This window comes from Pipistrellus hanaki (assembly GCF_964339955.1).
Source record: "Pipistrellus hanaki genome assembly, chromosome: 3".
Classification (NCBI taxonomy): domain Eukaryota; kingdom Metazoa; phylum Chordata; class Mammalia; order Chiroptera; family Vespertilionidae; genus Pipistrellus; species Pipistrellus hanaki.
The window spans coordinates 182,371,466-182,391,865 of NC_140505.1; the positions used below are offsets into that span (position 1 = coordinate 182,371,466).

A 20,400-nucleotide genomic window follows, 5' to 3' on the forward strand; every position below is an offset into this window, starting at 1 on the left:
GATCCTTCCCACTGCTGAGAAACTCGGACTTCTTCCTCTGCGGTCACACACCTGCCACACGCCAGGCAGTCACTCAGACATACCTTGGCATCGGCCAACTTAAGGAATTTTCCCTTCTCTCCATTCTCCTGAGCCAGACTCCGAATCCTCTTGGTCATCATATTTTGTGTGTGTGTTTTTTTTTCTTCCCCCAAAAATGTTACAAAGTTTCTATGAATATGAGGTGCAGCCTCTTTTGTGGGAAGAGGGAGGGAGGGGTGGCTAAGTAAGGCCCACGGAGCTGCAGCGAGCACCAGCGGTGGGGAGGGCCAAGGGGGAGAGGAGGTTGGCACAGAGACCCTAGAGCCATGGCTGGGGAAGTGGGGATCCCCGGTGAGTGCCACTGTTCTGAGACTGAACTGACTGGTCCAGCTGAGGCAGAGGTGGGTGGCCGCATCAGCCATCTTTGGTGCTGTTTACCCTTTCCGGCTGGCCCCATCCTGTTGTAAAACAGCCAGAGCCCTGGATTCCAAAGGCCTGATCCAGAGCAGACATCCTGGAAGGGAGAGAGAGGAAGAGGATAGGGTAGTTTGCAGCTCCACCCTCTTCCTTCCTTGAGGCCTCAGATTTCTGAGAGAGGCTCCGAGAGAGCCAGAGCGAGGGGGGGAAAGAGAGGGAGGAAAGGCTGTGAGCTGGTGGGCGCTGTGTGTGTCTGTGTGTGTGCAGTTGTGAGTGAGTGTGAGTGCTGGACACTCTCTCTCCCCGTGTCCTGGGGGAGGGCCCTGCACGCGGGTGCTGCGGCGACCCAGGATCCACGGCCACCGCGGTGTGGCACTGAGAGGAAGAGGGACTTGGGGCGCCTTCGGGAGGCAGTGTGAAGATCCTGGGAGCCTCCAGAGGCGAGGGCACCCTCCTCCACCCCGCCTGTGGCTTTGGCTCCCCTGCTCCCTCCTGAGCACCACACGTGAGTTGGGGAGGGGGTCGGTGACACATCTCAGTCCTGGCCCCCACAGGCCTCCCTTCCATCCAGTCTGTTTTGTTTCCATCTCTCCATCCCAGGCTCTCCCAGTCTCTGTCTCTCTTTCTCCTCTCAGCAGTCCTCCAGGCCTGCCTGCCTCCCTTTTCTCCCTCTCTCCCGCCTCTCTCTCTCTCTCTCTCCCTCTCTCCCGCCTCTCTCTCTCTCTCTCTCTCTCTCTCTCTCTCTCTCTCTCTCTCTCTCCCTCTCTCCCGCCTCTCTCTCTCTCTCTCTCTCTCTCTCTCTCTCTCTCTCTCTCTCTCTCTCCCTCTCTCCCGCCTCTCTCTCTCTCTCTCTCCCTCTCTCCCACCTCTCTCTCTCTCTCTCTCTCTCTCTCTCTCTCTCTCTCTCTCTCTCTCTCTCCTCTCTCCCGCCTCTCTCTCTCTCTCTCTCTCTCTCTCTCTCTCTCTCTCTCTCTCTCTCTTTCCCTCTCTCTCTTTCTCTCGGAGGGGCTGAGGCCTCTTTCTGAGAGAGGCTCCGAGGAGGAGCTGGGAGGGAGGGAAAGAAAAGGGAGAAAAGGCTGTCTGCTACCATGGGTGCGCCAAGCGGGGGGAGGGGGGGGGGAGTCATCCTACAGGCCTTGCCGGAAATAGCTCAGGGAGGCGCCTCAGGGCTGGTGGGACTGACAGAAGTGGGGATGTGGCATGGAGGTGGTGCCTGTGCCTGCAGGCCGTCTAGAGGGCTCACAGCCTCCGCAGCCCCCATGTGGGGAGTATAGACCCCCCTCCACTGGCCCCACCTCCCCCATCCCCGTCCCCATTCCCATCCCCATCCCCATCCCCACCCCATCCCCATCCCCATCCCCATCCCCACTGCCACACATCCCTGCCTACCCGAGCCTCCTGCACACATAGCCTGGCGTTCGGTCATTTCTCCCATCCTTTTGAATGTTACGAACCCTGGCTCTTTATATCTATAGATTAGAGGCCTGGTGAACAAAATTCATGCACAGGAGGTCCCCTCAGCCCAGCCTGCACCCTCTCCAATCTGGGATCCCTCTGAGGATGTCCGACTGCTGGTTTAGGCCTGATCTCAAGGATTGAACCTAAATCGGCAGTTGGACATCCCTCTCATAACTCTGGACCTCTGGCTCCTAACTGCTCACCTACTGCTTGCCTGGTCATCAATGCTGCCCTGCCAACCTGGTTGCCCCTAAATGCCCCCTGCTGCTGATCAGGTCACCCCAACTGCCCCCTCCCTGTCAGCCTGGTCACTCCTAACTGTCCCCACCCCACTGGCCTGGTCACCCCCAACTGACCCCCCCCTCCAGCCTGGTTGCCCCTAACTGCCCCCTACTGCTGGCCAGGTTGCCCCCAACTGCCCCCTCCCTGCCAGCCTGGTCACTCTAACTGCCCCCCTGCTGGTCTAGTTGCCCCTCCCTGCCAGCCTAATCACCAACTGCCCCTCTTGCCAGCCTGGTTACTCCTAACTGCCCTCCTGCTGGCCTGGTCACCCCTAACTGCCCCCTGCTGCTAGCCAGGTTGTCCCCAACTTCCCCCTCCCCCCTGGCCTGATCACCCCTAACTGCCCCTCCTCCCCGGTCTGGTCAACCCCAACTTTCCCCCCCTGCCAGCCTAATTGCCCCCAACTGACCCCCCACCCTGCTGGCCTGGTCGCCCCATGCAGCCTGCTTGTTCAGTCATTTGTTCTGTCATTTAGGTCATCAGGGCCCCTGGCTTTTTATATATTAGGATATACCAGTCAAAATATTTGTTGTTTGGTGATTATCATGGGGTGGGGGAACGTGGAGGGGGAAGGGGATGGGAGGGGGGAAGGTAGGGGGGATCAAAGGGATTTGTCTCTGCTTCCTTTTGTTTATCTTTAATGTCTGCAAAATGAGGGGTGTGGATTCTGAATAAAAAGCCAAGAAGAGAGACGCATTATGAGTTTCTAGATAAATTCTAAAAAGCAGATGTAAGCTATTACCAACCAAAATATCTCTACTTCTATGCACCTAAGAGCATGTCACAAAAATACTCCTCACAGCTTTTGTAGGCGCTGCTCCAACATCCATTCTGTTCGCATCTCCCAGTTTTCTTCTTCGGGGATTCCGATCAGCGCACGGAGCCTCGATTCCGTACATGCTGGCCCAAGTTTTTCAGCACTTTGTTTTCACTTCATTTGCTCACTTTCTTCATCTGTCTGCAGTGTTGCTTTTAATTTTTTTTTTTTTTCTAAAATAGGGTCTCTTTTCCCTTATGTAAATTCCAATAAGCATTTATTTTTGTGACGGCTTTATTTTTCTCCTCTCTTCTTTCCTAAACTTCCCCAGTTAGTTTCCTTGAACCCTCAGAGCTATTTCCTTGCATTGTCAAGGAAATTGCTTCCCTGGCTTTAAAAATATTAATTGCCAAAATAGTGTTTGCTATTTTCATTGGCTTTTTGGTAACACTTTCCTGGTGAGTATTCTTTATTTGCCACTTATTTTTCTTGTTGTTGTTACTGTCTCTTTTTTTTTTTGTGATATATATTTTTTATTGCAGTAAAATATAACATAAAACTGACCATCGTAACCATTTCTATGTGTCCAGTTCAGTGGCATTAAGCACATTCATATTATTAGGCCAGCATTTTTCAACCGCTGTTCCGCAGCACACTAGTGTGCCGCGAGATGTTGCCTGGTGTGCCGTAGGTGCAGACAAGACAAGAATTTTATAATTTTTCACTATTTTGTTTACTTAATATTTCATAATAAAGTAATTATAAAATACTTTCTTTGTGTTTATTTGATTCCTATTCAAGAGAATTACTTTATATATAGTCAATATAGGCACAGAGTTAAATTTTTTAACATTTTCTAATGGTGGTGTGCCTCGTGATTTTTTTCATGAAACAAGTGTGCCTTTGCCCAAAAAAGGTTGAAAAACACTGTATTAGGCAACCATCCCCACTGCCCATCTCCAGAACTTTCCATCTTCCCAAACGGAAACTGACCCATTAAACCCCTTGTTCCCTCTACGGTCGGCATTTCCCAGGGCTCCCCCTCAGCCGCCCCCCCTCCCCCAGCCCGTCCTCTCCCGTGGGGTTCACCTGTTTGTGAACTCCTAGGCCTGAGTTCTGTGTGAAGCCGCTCCCCTCCTGAGTGACAGCGGGTCTGCTTTCCTCTTTCCCAGGTGGGGCGGCATCTCTTCCAGCCCAGACCCATCGCCACCTCCGGAGAGAAGCACAAGGAGCCCTGGAGGCACCATGGCCATGGCACCAGCAAGAATCCACTCAGGTAACGCTCTCCGCTCCTCGACAGTGTCTTCTGGCCACAGTTCACCATCTCAATCTGTGACGGGTGACCCTGGAGACTGGGCAGTGGCCCGGGGCCCTGGATGTGGGTGAGGATCCTGCCCTATTTCCCATGAGGTCTGCTCACCCTCCTCCCCCAAGTAGAGACATCCTAGGTCCCTTGGACACAAAGACTGTATTTCATGAGCCCCAAATCAGAATAAATACTCAGATCACCCCCTCCGGCCGCTGTGACTCTCAGCTGGCGGGCTCAGATCGCCAGGTCGGAGGTCATCCTGTGGTTGTGCAGCCAGGAGTCAGGACCCCCAGAAGTCCCTGAACTTGGCCTTGGGCCAGCCACACCTCTTCACGCAGGGTCATTGCCAGAAACCATGGTGATGGGAACCCAGGGCAGCACCTCCTACACTCCCGGGTGGGCTCGGGTCTCCTGAGCACAGTCCTTTGGCAAGACTGGTTTAATTATGGGATTTAACCCCAGAGAGCCTCGTTGTTTTTCACATTTTAAGTCTTTATCTCGTATTGGTGTACTTTCATGTAACCCGTCTCCCTTCATGGATATTTCAAATTGTGTCCACTTGTTTTCACCACTTCCAGGACCTGGTGGGCAGCCTTGCACGTGTCTGTGCACACGCCAGTGTGTTTGTGTGGCATGAATGTCTGCAGGGTGATGCCGAGTGTCGGACCTGTGTACATTATATGTTACTTGATATTCCGAACCGTCCTTCCAAAGGCTTCTATTCTGGGCTCAGCCATGTGTCTGAGAACACACCCTCCCCTCACTCAGCGCAGGATGCTCCCGGCATCCTTTTCACTTCTGCCAAAGTGACCAAGGAAATGGCGCCTCGCTGTGGCCTGCGTTTGCATTTTCTGGCAACTCCTGCCTGATGTTAAACAACTTTTCATGAGTTGATCGGCCATTGTCTTTCTTCTTCTGTGAAACACCTTTTCAAAGAACACGAGAAATCCCTGTTTACGGAAAATGAGAACCAAGTGCACTTTGAAAGAGTAGGGATTTTGTTATTGCTTCTTCTTTTTTTAATGCTATGTTTTTTGTTTTTTGTTTTTAAAGATATTTTAATTTATTTCAAAGAGGAAGGGAGATGGAGAGAGAGAGAGAAACATCAATGATGAGAGAGAATCATTGATTGGCTGCCTCCTGCACGATCAGGGATCAAGCCTATGACCTGGGTATGTGCTCTGACTGGGAATCGAACCCTGACTTCCTGGTTTATAGGTTGATGCTCAACCACTGAGCACTGCCACCAGGCTTGTTATTGCTGCTTAACTCTTCAAGCTGGCATGGCTCACGGTTGAAGAGTTCGATTCCCAAGGCCACAGTTCAATTCCCAGTCAGGGCACACGCCTAGGTTGTGGGCTCAACCCCCTGTGTGGTGTGTGTATGAAGCAGTGGATCAATGATTCTCTCTCATCATTGATCTCTCTCTCTCTCTCTCTCTCTCTCTCTCTCTCTCTCTCTCTCTGAAGTAAATAAAAAAATATATATTTTAAAAAAGGACAGGGGGGAGGGTGGGAGAGAGAGGTTTTGGTCTCAGTGAAGAGAAGTGGAATATGTTTGTTACTCACATTAAAAACTTGAAAAGATTAAAAGCATCCCAGGAAGATGAGGCAAACATAAAAAAACCTGCAAGCTCCTTTAGAACTTCAGAAAACAAGCAACTTTCATGTAATATAAATTGTTCCAGAAATGTGTTATTACCTATATTCTATGAAGTTTTCAGGAAAGAAAACTATAGTTCAATATCACTTATAACTCTAAGATAAACAATGAATACAATATTAGAACATATAAATCTGTAACATGCCGATGCAAAAATCTGCAATGGTTTCCACGGAATATAAGAATAATTCAATATATGGAAATTTATGCACATAATACACTATACTCATGGGATAAATAAAAAAGGAAAATTACAATAATCTCGTTAGAGTCTAAAAACTCAGCACCTCATCCTAATAAAAATACGGAAATACAGGCATAAAACGTACCGCCTTAGGTGAAAGAGTGTTTTTATAAACCAACTGCCAACAGTAAAATACTGGAGTCAATTTCATAAAATTAAATAATTTAAGAATTCAAGCTAGCCTAATGAGATATGGAACCAAAATAAGAAAAAGAAATATTGAAAAAAAAAAAAAAAAAAACCAGGAAAGAAACCCAACATTATGTGTTCATGAGTTATTCATTTAATCACTATTGTAAGGAATAAAAATTCGGTGAAGCCCAGAGGAGTATTAAAAATGAATACTGTTTCTACCGAGTAACTGCATCAGTTAGAAAACACAACAGTAAGTGATAGTAGGAAATAACGTTAGCATGGAATGCAAAGCAGCGGCAAATCTTACCTAGAAGGAGGAGGGAGAATAGAATCCTGAGAAGCATATCGCATCGCTGGGTAGGAGGGGATGCAGCAGACTGTGGGTTCACTCAGGATCTAAGCTGAGACCTTCTCAAAGGCACAGGTTTGTCAATACGATGACAGCAAGTAGCTTCCTTTCCCCAGTTTAACTGGAAATATAAGCAGCTCCCCAGGCCCTGCACGCCGAACTGCAAGCAGTCAGAAAGCAGAGGCGGGCATGGGAACCAATCCCTGGCCCAGCCACTGGCCAGCGTGGGGACAGCAACCAGGACAGGGTCAGTGCCATGATATGAGGGACTCACACGGGTGACAAACACATGAAGACCCCGCTGTGTGGCAGGAAGGGTGTATGTCTGTAAACATGAAGGCAGGCCCCTCTTGATGAAAGAGCAGAGCCATCAAAAACAATCATCTGGCCAAAACCGGTTTGGCTCAGTGGATAGAGCACCGGCCTGCGGACTGAAAGGTCCCAGGTTCAATTCCAGTCGGGGCCAAGTGCCTTGGCTGCGGGCACATCCCCAGTAGGGAGGTGTGCAGGAAGCAGCTGATCAATGTTTCTCTCTCATCGATGTGTCTAACTCTCTATCCCTCTCCCTTCCTCTCTGTAAAAAAATCAATAAAATACATTAAAAAATAATAATAATCATCTGGTAGTGGTGTAGCAATATGGACAATAGTTGTCCTACAATATTACATCTGGAAAATAACAGACACAGTCATAGCATGCTATGAAAGCCACGTGAACAAGAATATGCATTTGAAAAGTTACTGGAAGTAAATGAAAAAATCAACAGGATCAGGGGTGATTTCTGAGCAACACAGGAAGCTGCAGCATAAGGGATTCGAAGCAAGGGTAGCTAGGCAACATTATCTATGGAGGGGAGGAAAAATAATTTTTCCTCTACCCTTCTGAGTTCTTATCAGACCCTTGTAATAAAAGAAAAACCAGTCGAAACCGGTTTGGCTCAGTGGTAGAGTGTCGGTCTGTGGACTGAAAGGTCCCAGGTTTGATTCCGGTCAAGGGCATGTACATTGGCTGTGGGCACATTCCCAGTAGGGGGTGTGCAAGAGGCAGCTGGTCGATGTTTCTCTCTCATCGACATTTCTAGCTCTCTATCCCTCTCCTGTAAAAAAATCAATAAAATATATTTAAAAAAAAAAAAAAACAGAAAAAAAGAAAAGTCTGTTGACACATATCCTTCATGAACAAATGGGTGAGACCCAGGGAAAAACGAGTAACTCCCTAAGGAGGCTTCCAATTCAATCTTAAGTACCATTTTCATAGAGAAAGGGGAGGGGCTGCAGGCCTCGCCGAGGGGAGTAAATTATTTTTTTAGGAAAGATGAAGGATCCTTGGGAGAAAAGAGGGGAGGTATGATAATTCGTGACAAAGTGTGCCTGGGTGTGGTGTCAACTTCCAGTCTCCTCTCCTGTAACAAGAGTCTACCTCCCTGGTTGATGACACTCCGGGAAGGGAACCCAGGACAGCTGACTGCCTTTTGGTGGATGTGTCCGTAGGCAGACGAAGGGAGTTCAGAGACAGCCTCCTGCATTGCTGTTTTCCAGGTGCCGACAGCTCAAAACATTGCGTGATCGAAGAGGCATCTTTGGGGTGACATAGTCTGCTGCCCGACACTGACCTGGTTATACAAACAGCTAACCAGCCAGGGAACGCCTCCGCTCAGGAAGGGTTGAGCAGGGACTGGACAATCCTTCTGGGAAGGTAGAGCAGCGGGCTGGACGGAATGCACGCTCACTTGCTTCTGAGTTTGCAATATTATAACTTAAACTAGATGCCCCTTGCAGGAAGATTCCTGCAATAGGGCTTCCTGCTGCCGTCTTAAATGGCCCTAATCGTCTTGGTGCCTGTTGTTGGGTTATTGGATGATCATCAGAAGATTTTTGTGACTAAACATGTGATAGCAAAAATTCGAGAGCCACCAGAAACCTAAGAGATGCCCAGTTTGACTGCATCCTGGTTAGCTCTGGGCATTGTCACGGTTCGTTTGTTTGAAATCACCAGGCAAAAAAAAAAAAAAAAAAAAAAAAAAAAGACGTGCAACTTGTGAGACATTACAGTTTTTGACGTATTCTAATGTTGCTCATGTTGTTCCCTAATGTTGTACTTAGATGGTCTGCTTCCCCGGAGCATCGTTGAAGGCCTCGCCACCATGACCACAGACGACATGCACTGGCTCCTCTCTGATTGGCGGGCTTGGGAGGCGGTGACGGAGCAGCTTCGTTTTGGAAGGTAACCCCAGAGCAGTGATGTCTGGGGTGGAAGCACCGGAGGGAGAGCTCTGTGCGGGCAGGGACCGGGCTGGTGTGCTCGCTGCCAGAATCCCAGCACCGGGAAGGCGGCTGGCACGCACCGGGCACACAGTGACTTGATGGGAAGGATGTCAGAAGCCGCTCCTGCTTCCCTGGGGAGGGGGCAGCTGGCCGGTCTACCGGAAGCTGCTGATGGCTTGCCAGGCACCAGAGGGCTCTAACACCATTGCCAACAGCTCCTCCGGAGCTTGGGGCTGCTTGGGCTCCGTCGGGTTTTCCTGCGAGGCCTGCCTCCTTCCCCATAGACACGCCCTCTCCAATATCCTAAACCCAGACCCCGAGGGCCAGACAAGTCAGACTCCGTAGGAAGACGACTGCAGCATCTGGCACAGGCCCACGGTGTCCACACTGGCAGCCCCTCCTCCTGTAAGACAAGGCGCCTCTCCGGCCTGTTAGCGAGCAGAGCAGAACCCGCTGTTCCCAAGCACGGCCGCCCTCTGTTGGAAATCTGCTTCCAGTTTCCAAAATGCACGCATGTCCGAGTGAATGGCCAAGAGCCCTCCCCTAGGGGAGAGGTGATATTTGGTGTCTCCCTGGAGGCCCCCCCCCCCACCTTTTTTTTTTATCTGTGTAGGCTATTTTACCATTTTTTAAAATGCGTCTAATGCGTGCACGTGGTACAAAACTTGAAAGGAACAGAAGGGCAGACAGTCAAAAGGAAGTGTCCCACAAAGCTTTGGCCCCAGGGGTCCGCTCCCTCCCCAGAAGCAACCATGATTTCCAGATAGACCCCCTTTAAACAGAAAAAGCAGAAATGGAGAACACAACTTCCACAGGCTCTTATACTCTATTTCCCAGGACAGACCTGCTCACCAGCCTGTGCAGATGCACAAATTACGCACAGAGGTGTGTTTATTAAGAAAAGATTCGGTGACGAAAGCCAATGATGCAGGGACGGGACAATATTGTGCCTGATTCATCACATGGGCGTCACAGCCTGATAGGCCGTGCAGAGGGATCGCATCCACAGTTCCTGCCACCAGAGGGGGGCAGGCCTGAGGGCCACCGTCTGTCTCACTGCTCCCCAAGTTGTACCTTGACTCCCAGGGCACTGCTCCCCACGTGCGTTCGGGAACTGAGATGACCTAGAAGTCCTTAGCCTCCCAGGTGAGCCCGTCCCCGAGTTGGGAAAACACGCGTGTGCTGTGTCCGCCCACAGGAACGAAGTTGATGTGCTGTACTATATGGTGGCCCAGGAGCTGATGCGACGGGAGGAAGGGCTCGGGCCGTCCGGGAACCTGTCCCAGGAGGAGATGATGCTTCTCCAAGAGTTTCCCTGGCGGAAGCACCAGCTGGAGAAGACTATCAGTGAACTTCGCAGCATCGCAGACCAAGTTGACACAACCCACAAGATGCTCACCAAGACCAGCCTGGTGGCCAGCTCCTCGGGGGCGGTGTCCAGCGTCATGACCATCCTGGGTGTGGCCCTGGCACCCGTGACAACAGGAGGGAGCCTGCTGCTCACAGCAGCAGGGCAGAGCCTGGGGTTAGCAGCTGCTGCCACCAACATTTTGACAAATGTCTTAGAAAATAGGAGCAATTCGGCAGCAAGAGACAGAGCTAGCAGACTGGCGAGTCTCTCCATGGGCGCGGAGGCTGGAACCGGGGGAGGGATGCATTTCTCTGATGTGAGTTTCATCAGGAGGTGTGTTGACGCTCTCGGGAGCATCAGGCAGCTTCGGGCCTTCCGGGAGGCCCAGGCCAGCCGTAGCTTCATTGCGAGGGTCAGGAACTTCGTGGCCACAAGGCGTGTGCCCTTCTGGAGGGCCACAGGGGTGCAGAGAGCGGCGGGGGCGCCTGTCCTGGCTATGACCCGTGCTGCCCGGATGCTGAGCGTAGCTGGGGCTGGCTACTTCCTCATGCAGGACATGAGAAGCATCCAGGAGAACTGGAGGCACCTGGAAGACGGGGCGAGGACGGAGATGGCCGAGGAATTGAGGACGCTCGCCCGGGAGCTGGAGCAGGAGTTGGACCAGCAGTCCCAGCGCTACATGCTGACCATCCAGAGGCTGAACCAGGAGGGAGGAAGAAGGGCAAAGGATGCCGAGGATAAGTGGGGATGCCAACCAGGTAGGCATGGAAACCCACATAATCACAACTGCCTTTTCCAGAGGGGACTTTCCCATACTCCTCCCTTAAATGAGGTCCCTCCTGCTCTTTCCAGCATCCTGTGCTTTTCTCCCAAAGCGCTGACCGTGCGTCTTTGAAATCACCTGTGTTTGTTTTTTGTTGTTTTTTAAAATATATTTTATTGATTTTTTACAGAGAGGAAGAGAGAGGGATAGAGAGTTCAATGAGAGGGAATCATCCATCAGCTGTCTCTTGCACACCCCCTACTGGGGATGTGCCTGCAACCAAGGTGCACGCCCTTGATCGGAATCGAACCCTGGACCTTCCAGTCTGCAGGCCAATGCTCTATCCACTGAGCCAAACTGGTTTTGGCCTGTATGTTAGGTGCTGGCTGGCTGTCTTTCTGCAGAGCGCCAGCAGGTGAGCCGTGCTGGGCTCACAGCAGGTGCTCCCTAGTTGTGTTGAATGACGTGAGTGGCATTTCATGGTAAAGGTGACCCTTCAAACAAGTTGGGAAAGGATCCTTCCTTAAAAAGGAGTTTGTATTCCTAGACTCTCTTATTCAGAGACATTAACTACCTATGTGTAGGAAATGAAAATGACTATCAGGAAAATGAAGCTGAATTTCAAAATTCCTCCTTAATTCTACAGAAAGGGTGGGATGGGACCGGATAGCAAGGCCACTGCCTCAGATGCTGGGAAGAGACACAGAAGACTGTGAGGCTCATAAATTCATTCATTCATTCATTCATTCATTCATTCATTCACTCATTAGTTCATGCACTGACCCATTAATTGGGGCCTGTGACGGGGCCAAGGATGAAGAAAGTGTCCCAATCCCGTCTGCATGTTGAAATCGCCTGGGAAGCCTTAACACACACCGATGAGTGGGTCTAACTGATGTGGGGTAGGACCCGGGCTTTGGACATTTGAAAGGCTCTCCTAGAGATCCAGGGACCCCCTGTTTTAAGCGGGGTGGAGGTGGGGGTGGGGGTTCTTCCCATTCCTCTACAGTCGAACCTCGTTTCTCCAACGTCTCCCACCTCCAACAACCTGGTTCCAGGCCAAGTTGTTCACAGAAAAAAAAAAAAAAAGTCACTGTTTTGGAACAAAATTTCCATTTTCGAACAGACAACCCTTTCAAGTGAGGTATCAGCATGGCAGGCAACATGCAAAGGAGAAAATGCTTTGGTTGCTGAATTTAGCATAATTTTAAAACATAAAGAAGCCATCAGCCCAGGCTGGTTTGATGCAGAGGATAGAGCATCAGCTTGCAGACTGAAAGGTCCTGGTTCAGTTCTGGTCAAGGGCATGTGCCAAGGCTGCGGACTCCATCCCCAGAGTCTCTCTCATCATTGATGTTTCTCTCTCTCCCCGTCTCCCTTCCTCTCTGAAATCAATATAAATGTATTTAAAAAATAAAATAAAGAGGCCATCGATTAGCAAAAGCTAATGTTGCTAAGGGTGTGAAAGTGCTCACAAAACAGCAATCATAGGAACCGAATAGGTAGAAAAACTGTTGTGGCGTGGATAAAGGAAAAGCAGTTAGCCTGTGATAGCATTTCAGAGGCAGGGACATATAAAAAATTCCTTTAAGATTAGAAGGGGGTGGTTTGATAAATTTAAGAGAAGTGTTTATAAATTAAACAGTATATTAGACATGGCCTAATATATAAAAAGCCAGGGCCCGTCACAACCTAAATGACCAAACTAGTGACTGAACAGCAGGCTGCATGGGACAACCAGGCTGGCAGGGGGGTTAGTGAGGGACGACCAAATGACTGAATAGCAGGCTGCATAGGGTGACCAGGCTGGCAGGGGAGGAAGTTGGGGGCAATCAGACCAGTGGGAAGGAGTTGGGGGCAACCAGGCCAGCAGATGGGGCAGTAAAGAGTGACCAGGCTGGATGGGGGGCTACCAGGCCAGCAGGGGGGGAGGAGGCAATTAGGGGTGACCAGGTCAGCAGAAGGGGGCAGTTGAGGGCAACCAGGCCGGCAGGCAGAGGCAGTTAGGGGTGATCAGGCAGGCAGGCATGAGCAGTTAGGAGCCAGCAGTCCTGAATTGTGAGAGGAATGTCTGAGTGTAGATGGCAATTGGACATCCCTGGAGGGGTCCCGGATTGGAGAGAGACTCTAGGGATGGAGTCTGCAGCCCGGGCACATGCCCTTGACCAGAACTGAACCAGGGGACCCTCTTCTTCCTGTGCACTAATTTTGTGCACCGGGCCTCTAATACTGTATATAAGAAAAGTTGAAATAGGGAATCATTTTGGGGTCTGGATTGGATTAATTCAATTTACATTATTTCTTTTTTTAAAAAAAAATATATTTTATTGATTTTTTACAGAGAGGAAGGGAGAGAGATAGAGAGCTAGAAATGTCGATGAGAGAGAAACATCGACCAGCTGCCTCCTTCACACCCCCTACCGGGGATGTGCCCGCAACCAATGCACATGCCCCTGACCGGAATCGAACCTGGGACCCTTCAGTCCACAGACCGACGCTCTACCACTGAGCCAAACCGGTTTCGGCTCAATTTATATTATTTCTAATGGGAAAAAAAATGATTAAATTTTTTATCACATCGTTCTTGAAAGGCCTTGTGGAATGGATTAAGTTTGAGAAACAAGATTCCAATGTACATCCATATCCTTTTACCCACCGGGTACATTCTCCAGCTTCCTAATAGGCCAGGGGCAGATTTGGGGGTAAATTATTTTACACAAGGATTCATATTCTGAAGGGCCTTGCCCACCCTTCCCTTGCCTGTCTTGGAGCAAGCACAAGCTCAGGCCAGGTGTCTGCAGGGCACCGAGGATCCTGAGAAAAGACAGTCTCTGCCCTCATGGTACTTGAGGAAGGACAGACCCCAGATAAGCCATTACCGAGGAGGAGAGGTACATGGAATGACACAAGGAGGACAGGATGGTGGGTACTCCCAGGGCGGGGGGAGGGGGATGGGTAGTGGAAGGTGGGGGGGAAGCCCAGGCGGTGAGAGAAGTGGGTGTCTTCTGTTTCTGCTCCGCAGACATGCATTCTGGGCCTGTGCCCTTGCCCGTCACCTCACTGGTCCCTCTGCACATGGCCTGTGTGCATTTCCAGCCAGAGGGGCCAGACATTCAGTTCTTCAAAGCACAAGTGTCATTAGCACCTGGGTGCGGGCACATGTGGGGCCCAGCTGTGAACCAGACCAACGGAGGCTGCTGTGTAGGTGGGGGAACTACCTCCTCAGCCCTGTGAGAGCTGGGCGCCCACACGAACCCGTGTGCGATCCCAGTCAATCCACGGGAGTGACTAACTCCTTTCTTCTCCTTTCGCCCTAGTTGGCCAGGCTGGTCCCAGCAGAGGCAGAATGCACGTCTTCAACGATGGGGTGCCCGGAGAGGGTGCTAGGAGACCTGCAGCACTGTGCGGTAACCCCCGGGGACTCCAGAAATACCGGGGACTAGACTAGATTTGCAAGAGATCAGTCGCTCTGGGGGGGGGGGGGCAGTCAGGGTTAGAGTCCAAGGAGACCTAAACATACATGTCAGTTCCGACTGGGGCTGAGACACATTTAGAACACGTGTATTTTCCAAATGGTATATAATTACACAGTACAATTACAATCAAATGGGAAAACGCCTCTGTCTTACAATAAACTATGCTCTGCTCCCCTGCCACCCCCCTCCTCACGTGGTCCCCACCCCGTCACTACAGTCACACCACGCACGCAGTCTTTGTTGCTCACGCTTAGGTAGGATCTACATTCCGGTGGCAAGGAGAAGTCAGCGGTTAGAGAAAAGCCGTTACCGGGAGGAAGTTATCCCTTTACAGCAGCAGAATTTATAACTGAAAAATGGGACACCATTAAAATGTTCCTACACTAAGACTGACGCCATACAGGCCAGTCATCCACTTAAGAGGCTATTACGTAGCCATCGAAACAATGTTCAATAATTGGATTAACATGGAAAATGTTTTATCAAGTTAGGTGAGAAAAGCAGAATGAAAATTTATCTATATATTTCCTCACCTTTTGCCTAACCAAAGGAAACACATATCTCAAGCCTGTATGCAAAAACACACGCGAGCGCTCGCGCACACACACACACACACACACACACACACACACAGCGAGGTCACACCGTGGCTATCTTTATTTAGAGGGAATTTTGGTTACTGTTCCCTTCTTCTCTTTGCCTTTCTGTACTTTTCAAGTGTTCTATTATGCGAATTACTGTTTTATAAAATGAAAAAACCCATATTTTAAATATTTACATCAAAATTAAAGAAACAGCCTGCTATTCTTAAATTAGCCTGTTAAATCACTGGAATGAATAGTCTCCTCAGGGCTGACTGCAGCCAAAGTGGGAGAAGAATGAGTGTTTTCATGGAAGACCATTCTCATGATGTTAGCAAAGGCTGACATTGAGGGAAACCTAGTATTCTGGGTTTCTGGACCAATCCTAATGTGTATGTGTAATGGTGTGTGTGTGTGTGTGTGTGTGTGTGTGTGTGTGTATTTGTGTGCTTGTATGTTTGTGTTCATGTGTATGTATGGGCATGTTTGTGTGTGTTGTGTGTGCTGGTGTGTAGTGTTCCCCAACAACCAATTCTGTGACATGAACAAGGTGCCTGAGAATTGAGTTAAACTCAGAGTCTACTCCACGATTCAACAGGTTGAGGGCTCCATCCACAAGACTGCCCCACTTCACACACAGATCGCAAGTCAGTGACACAGTGGCCCCTGTGCTTCTGACAGACTGGCTATGAGTCAGAGGTTCTCATTACATCCTACTCGCCCCCCCCCCCCCCCCCCCCGCCAACTTGGATTTGGTTAATTTGCTAGAATGGCTCACAGAACTCAGGAAAACCATTCGTTCACTAGATTACCGATTATTACAAAGGACACAGAAGGGCATGAATCACTAGCCAGTGAGACAGGGCGAGGTCCTCACCAAAGGAGTGCACACTCTCTGAACACTGTTCAGGGTTTAATGGAGGCTTCATTACGTAGGCATGACTGATGAATTTATTGGCCATTGGCAATTGATTCAGACTCTAGCCCCTCTAGATATAAGGGGGTGGGACTGAAAGTTCTAATTCCCAATCACACGGTTAGTTCTCCTGGCAAAGAAGCACCCATCCTTAGGTGCTTTACAAAAGTCACCTCATTAACATAAACCATCCATCAACCAACCTATCCACATTCATCCATCCATCCACACCACCCACACCCACCCATCCATCTATCCACATCCATCTATTCACATCCATCCATCCATCCATCCGTCCATCCACCCATCCATCTATCCATCCCCATCCATCCCCCAACCCAGATACTTGAACACTCACCGTGTGAAAGGCATAGTTCTAGGCATTAGAGATAAACCAGTAAATAAAACAAACTCCTGCCTTCATGGAGTTTACATTCGCATGGTGATAGTGGGAGAAACAAATAAGAAACATGTTAAATATTATACAGTACTAGAAGCCTGGTGCATGAAGATTCGTGCACAGGGGGTGGGTCCCTCAGCCCGACCTGTACCCTCTCCAATCTGGGTGCCCTTAAGGGAGCCCTCTCCAATCTGGAAGTTTCTGTCTTTGCAATCATATAAGTGAATTGTCTGAGATCCCAACCCAGTTTGGTTTGTTGCTCAAAGAATAATAGATACATTTTTCTTTGCTTCATTGGTGGAGATTTCTTGAAAGTTTTAGGATATCTTCCCTTTAATTTTTCCTAGACACTCTGATTTTACTTATGTGTCTCACCTTTGCTTTCCCTCCATTCTCCCATTGCAACAGTAACTTGCTCCAGGCTCACTTTGCTCTCTGCCACCAGAACTATGATTCCCAGCATTCCTGGTACTCCCCATGTTCTGGGCTTCCACTTCTGGTCCTGGGGCTGCCACCAGAACTACTATTCCCAGAATTCCTGGTGCTCCCCAAGCTCCCTTCCTGCTCTATCTCTGTCCCTCAGCTCCCCACTCTGCCAAGGCTTCCAAGTCGCCAGCTCTCCCTCTCTGCTCTCCAGCTGGTGACTTGGGGAGCCAAGTTCCCCAAGCCACTCCACTCTCTGCTCTCTGCCTGGTGCCTGTGTATGCAAATTAACCCATCTTTGTTGGGTTAATTTGCATACACACTGCTGATTGGCTGGTGAGCAGAGGTACAGCCAATTTACATGTTTCTCTTTTATTATATAGGATAATATAAACTAATGCATATCAGGGAGAAAAATTAATCTGAGAAGGAGAATGCAAAATGTAGGGTGGGGAACATGCAATTTAAAATAGGATTATCAGGGAAAACCTCTCTGAGAGGCTCATATCTGAGCAAAGACATGAAGGCGGTGAGGGAGCCTGGTGTGCCGGGAGCAGAGTAATGGCTCAGGAAGTACGAAGGGAGGGTAGGAGATGAGGTCCACTGAGAGGCAATGAGAGGCCAAAAGGTGCAGGGTCCTAAGGGCTACGGGAGGATTTGGCTTTCACTCTTAGTGAGGTGAGAAAACATGGGAAGATTTTGAGCAGAGGAGTGACATAACCTAACGGAGATTTTAACAGCATCACTCTGGCAGTTGTGTTGAGAAAAGACTACAGGGGCAAAGCCATCACAGGGGTACCAGTTAGCAAGTTACTAAAATAATCTGTGGGAGAGATGGGGGTGGCTCAAACCAGTGTGGTAACAGTGGAGATGGTGAGTAGTGGTCCAACTCTGGATGTATTCTGAAGGTGGAACCTACGGGATTTGCTCATGGATGGGTGTGTGGTGTGAGAGAAAAAGAGCCAGGATAGCGCCAAGGTTTTTTGTTCCTTACCATTCTGCCTCTTGTCTATTTCACCAATAGCCTCCATGCTGCTACATCCGACCAAAGCTCAAACCTCATTGTTCTTGACCTCAGAGTCCTTAGGTCTTTCTTCACTTGGTTCTGATCAAGCTGCCATTACCTGCAATGGACAGGGTGGAGGTGGGGGGTGGGGGTGAGATCAAGGAGCCCAGTTTGGAGATAAAGTTTGAGATGCCCAATACACAGGCAAGTGGAGATGTTGAGTTGACGATGAGATATGAATCTAGACTCAAGATCTTGGATCTCCAACAATTGATCAAAATGTATAAACTTGTAAATAAATATTTATTTATTTATTATTTATTTATTTATTTTACAGTGTAAAATTTTTATATTTAGAATTAGGCAGCTGGATACAGTTTAGATGATTCCAATTTTGTTGGCAACATCCAAAGCATCATAGTTAGGAGCCAGTCGAACATATGCCTTCTTCTCGCCATCAGGCCTGATCAGGGTGTTGACCTTGGCCACATCAATGTCATAGAGCTTCTTCACAGCCTGTTTGATCTGGTGCTTGTTGGCCTTGACATCCACAATGAGCACAAGTGTATTATTGTCTTCTATCTTCTTCATGGCTAACTCGGGAGTCAGGGGGAACTTGATGATGGCATAGTGGTCAAGCTTGTTTCTCCTGGGTGCGCTCTTCCGGGGATATTGAGGCTGCCTCCGGAGCCTTAGTGTCTTTGGCCGTCGGAAGGTGGGTGACGTGCGGATCTTTTTTGTGTGGCTGTGGACGCCTTTCAGCACTGCTTTCTTTGCCTTCAAAGCCTTTGCTTTGGCTTCGGCTTTGGGAGGGGCAGGGGCTTCCTTCTTCGCTTTCGGCGCCATCTTCGTGAAAAGGCAAACTTGTAAATAAATATTTAAAATTATAAGAGTGGAAAGGATTATCTAAACAGTAAGCTTAGGTACAAAAGAGTAAATGTACAAGGTCAGCATCCAGCGCACCTGGGCTAGTAGAGGATAAGAGGTGAGGGACTATCGAGAGAGACCAAGAAGGCTCAGACACGGAGGTGTGGGGGGGAACCAGCAATGGGGTGTCTGGAGAGCTAAGTGAAGAAAGCCTCGAGGACATGAGGTCAAGGACAATGAGGTTTGAGCATTGATCAGACTTACCAACACGGAGGCCACTGGTGACTTAGACAAGGACAGGAATGGTAGACGACAAAGAACTTGACTAGAGAGGGCTGAAGGGAGAAAGAACCTAAAGGACTAGACTTTTGATGACTTTTGTTGAAGTCTTCCAGAAAAATGGGGCACCAGCTGGAGTGAGGCAGGAAGTGAGGTCAAGGAAAAAGATAAAGGAATGCTATCATGGTTTTGTGAGATGAAGAGATGGTGGTGGCAATGCCCAGGGTCTGCCCCCTCCTCTCTCAGTTCCTGGGGCCCATACTGGACTGCAAGCTGGACTGGACCCTGCCCCGGGACTCCACCCACATGCCTGTACCTCTGTGTCCACTGCATCCTACTTCCCCATACCCCTGGCAACAGGGTTCTTAGAAATACCAATCAACTTGGAAACTGTATCACTTTAAAATGTGGAAAAAGGCAGTTAAGCAAACATTGGTTTACTGAATACTTACATGTGCCAGGCCCTGGAGATACAGCAAACAGGACAAAGTCCCTGACCTCCAGGCACTCACAGTCCAGTGCAGACAACAGATTAATGCAGCAGGGAGTACCCCCTTCTACCCCCCAAAACCCCAAGGCCTTACCATCAGGGGGGCTTACCCAGGGACGCATGCACAGAAGCACATCACCACGCCTTTATGCTGTTAACAGTGCTGCGTAGGGACCAGACATTGGTGTGTATGTGTGTGTAGGGGGGCTGCTTCGGGTCCTGTGGGGAGAAGCCAGCCAGCAGCAGGGTGAAGAGTAAGTGGACACAGCAGGCAGAAGCTTATTCCAGAAGTTTGCTGTGAAGGAGAGGATTTGGTCTCTTGAAAAATGATTTAATGTGTTTAAAAAAGTTAAGCATATTTAAATGCCACAGGGACTAGAGGACAAAGGTTAACCACGCTGGAGAGGCGGGGCTGGAGCAAAAGGGATAATGGGTGAGCTCAGGTAGGTGTGCAGATCTGGAAGCAGAGTTCAACCCAGGAGCTCCCGGTGATGGCTCATCTCCATGAAACAGGAAGCAAGCTGATCTGAGAGTGATGGAGGTTGGAGGTCGGAGTTCAGGGAACTCCTGGCTAGAGGAATAGCTGAGAGAGAAGAGGGTCGGGCGTGAGGTGGAGAGCACTTCCCGCAGGTAAGGAGAAGGCTCAGGAGCCTGGGGAAGGCAGTGACAGAGGGAAGGCAGGAAGGTGCCCAAGGCTGCAGGAAGGTCAAGTGGGCGGACTGGGCCCTGGGGTCATGGGGGGTCACAGGGTGGCCAGCAGTCAGGGCGGATGGGGGTGAAGCAGTGAAGCTGGTGCCGAGAGACCACAGAAACAGGAGCACCAGAGGAGCTTCTGCAAAGACCGGTGCTCAGAGGGCCAGAAGCCACAGGGAGGCTCCCGCAGCCCCGGCCTTGGGCCTCACGGACCTCTCCCAGGTTAGCCAGCTTACAAATTTAGGAAGCCACCTGCC

The 20,400-nt window shown here is 49.6% G+C and overlaps 2 protein-coding genes across 2 annotated transcripts; one reads left to right on the forward strand and one right to left on the reverse strand.

The window, feature by feature from the left end:
* Positions 1–607: 607 nt before the first annotated feature.
* APOL5 (apolipoprotein L5) lies at positions 608–15,300 on the forward strand. Its single transcript, XM_084876822.1, is given in 7 exon segments — positions 608–943; positions 4,108–4,211; positions 8,737–8,857; positions 10,097–10,973; positions 10,975–11,007; positions 14,330–14,369; positions 14,372–15,300. Coding segments are annotated over 6 exon segments (1,191 nt in total). The 5' UTR covers positions 608–943; positions 4,108–4,180; the 3' UTR covers positions 14,461–15,300.
* A 507-nt stretch (positions 15,301–15,807) lies between these two features.
* Positions 15,808–20,347, reverse strand: LOC311619001 (large ribosomal subunit protein uL23-like). The gene has a single exon (XM_084876879.1). It carries the CDS (start codon positions 18,658–18,660, stop codon positions 18,193–18,195), a length of 468 nt encoding a protein of 155 aa, XP_084733005.1. The 5' UTR covers positions 18,661–20,347; the 3' UTR covers positions 15,808–18,192.
* Between the last annotated feature and the right edge of the window lie 53 nt (positions 20,348–20,400).

Bases quoted from the DNA above. Each gene is read 5' to 3' on its own strand.
- LOC311619001 (XM_084876879.1), bottom strand. From the start codon at position 18,660: ATGGCGCCGAAAGCGAAGAAGGAAGCCCCTGCCCCTCCCAAAGCCGAA.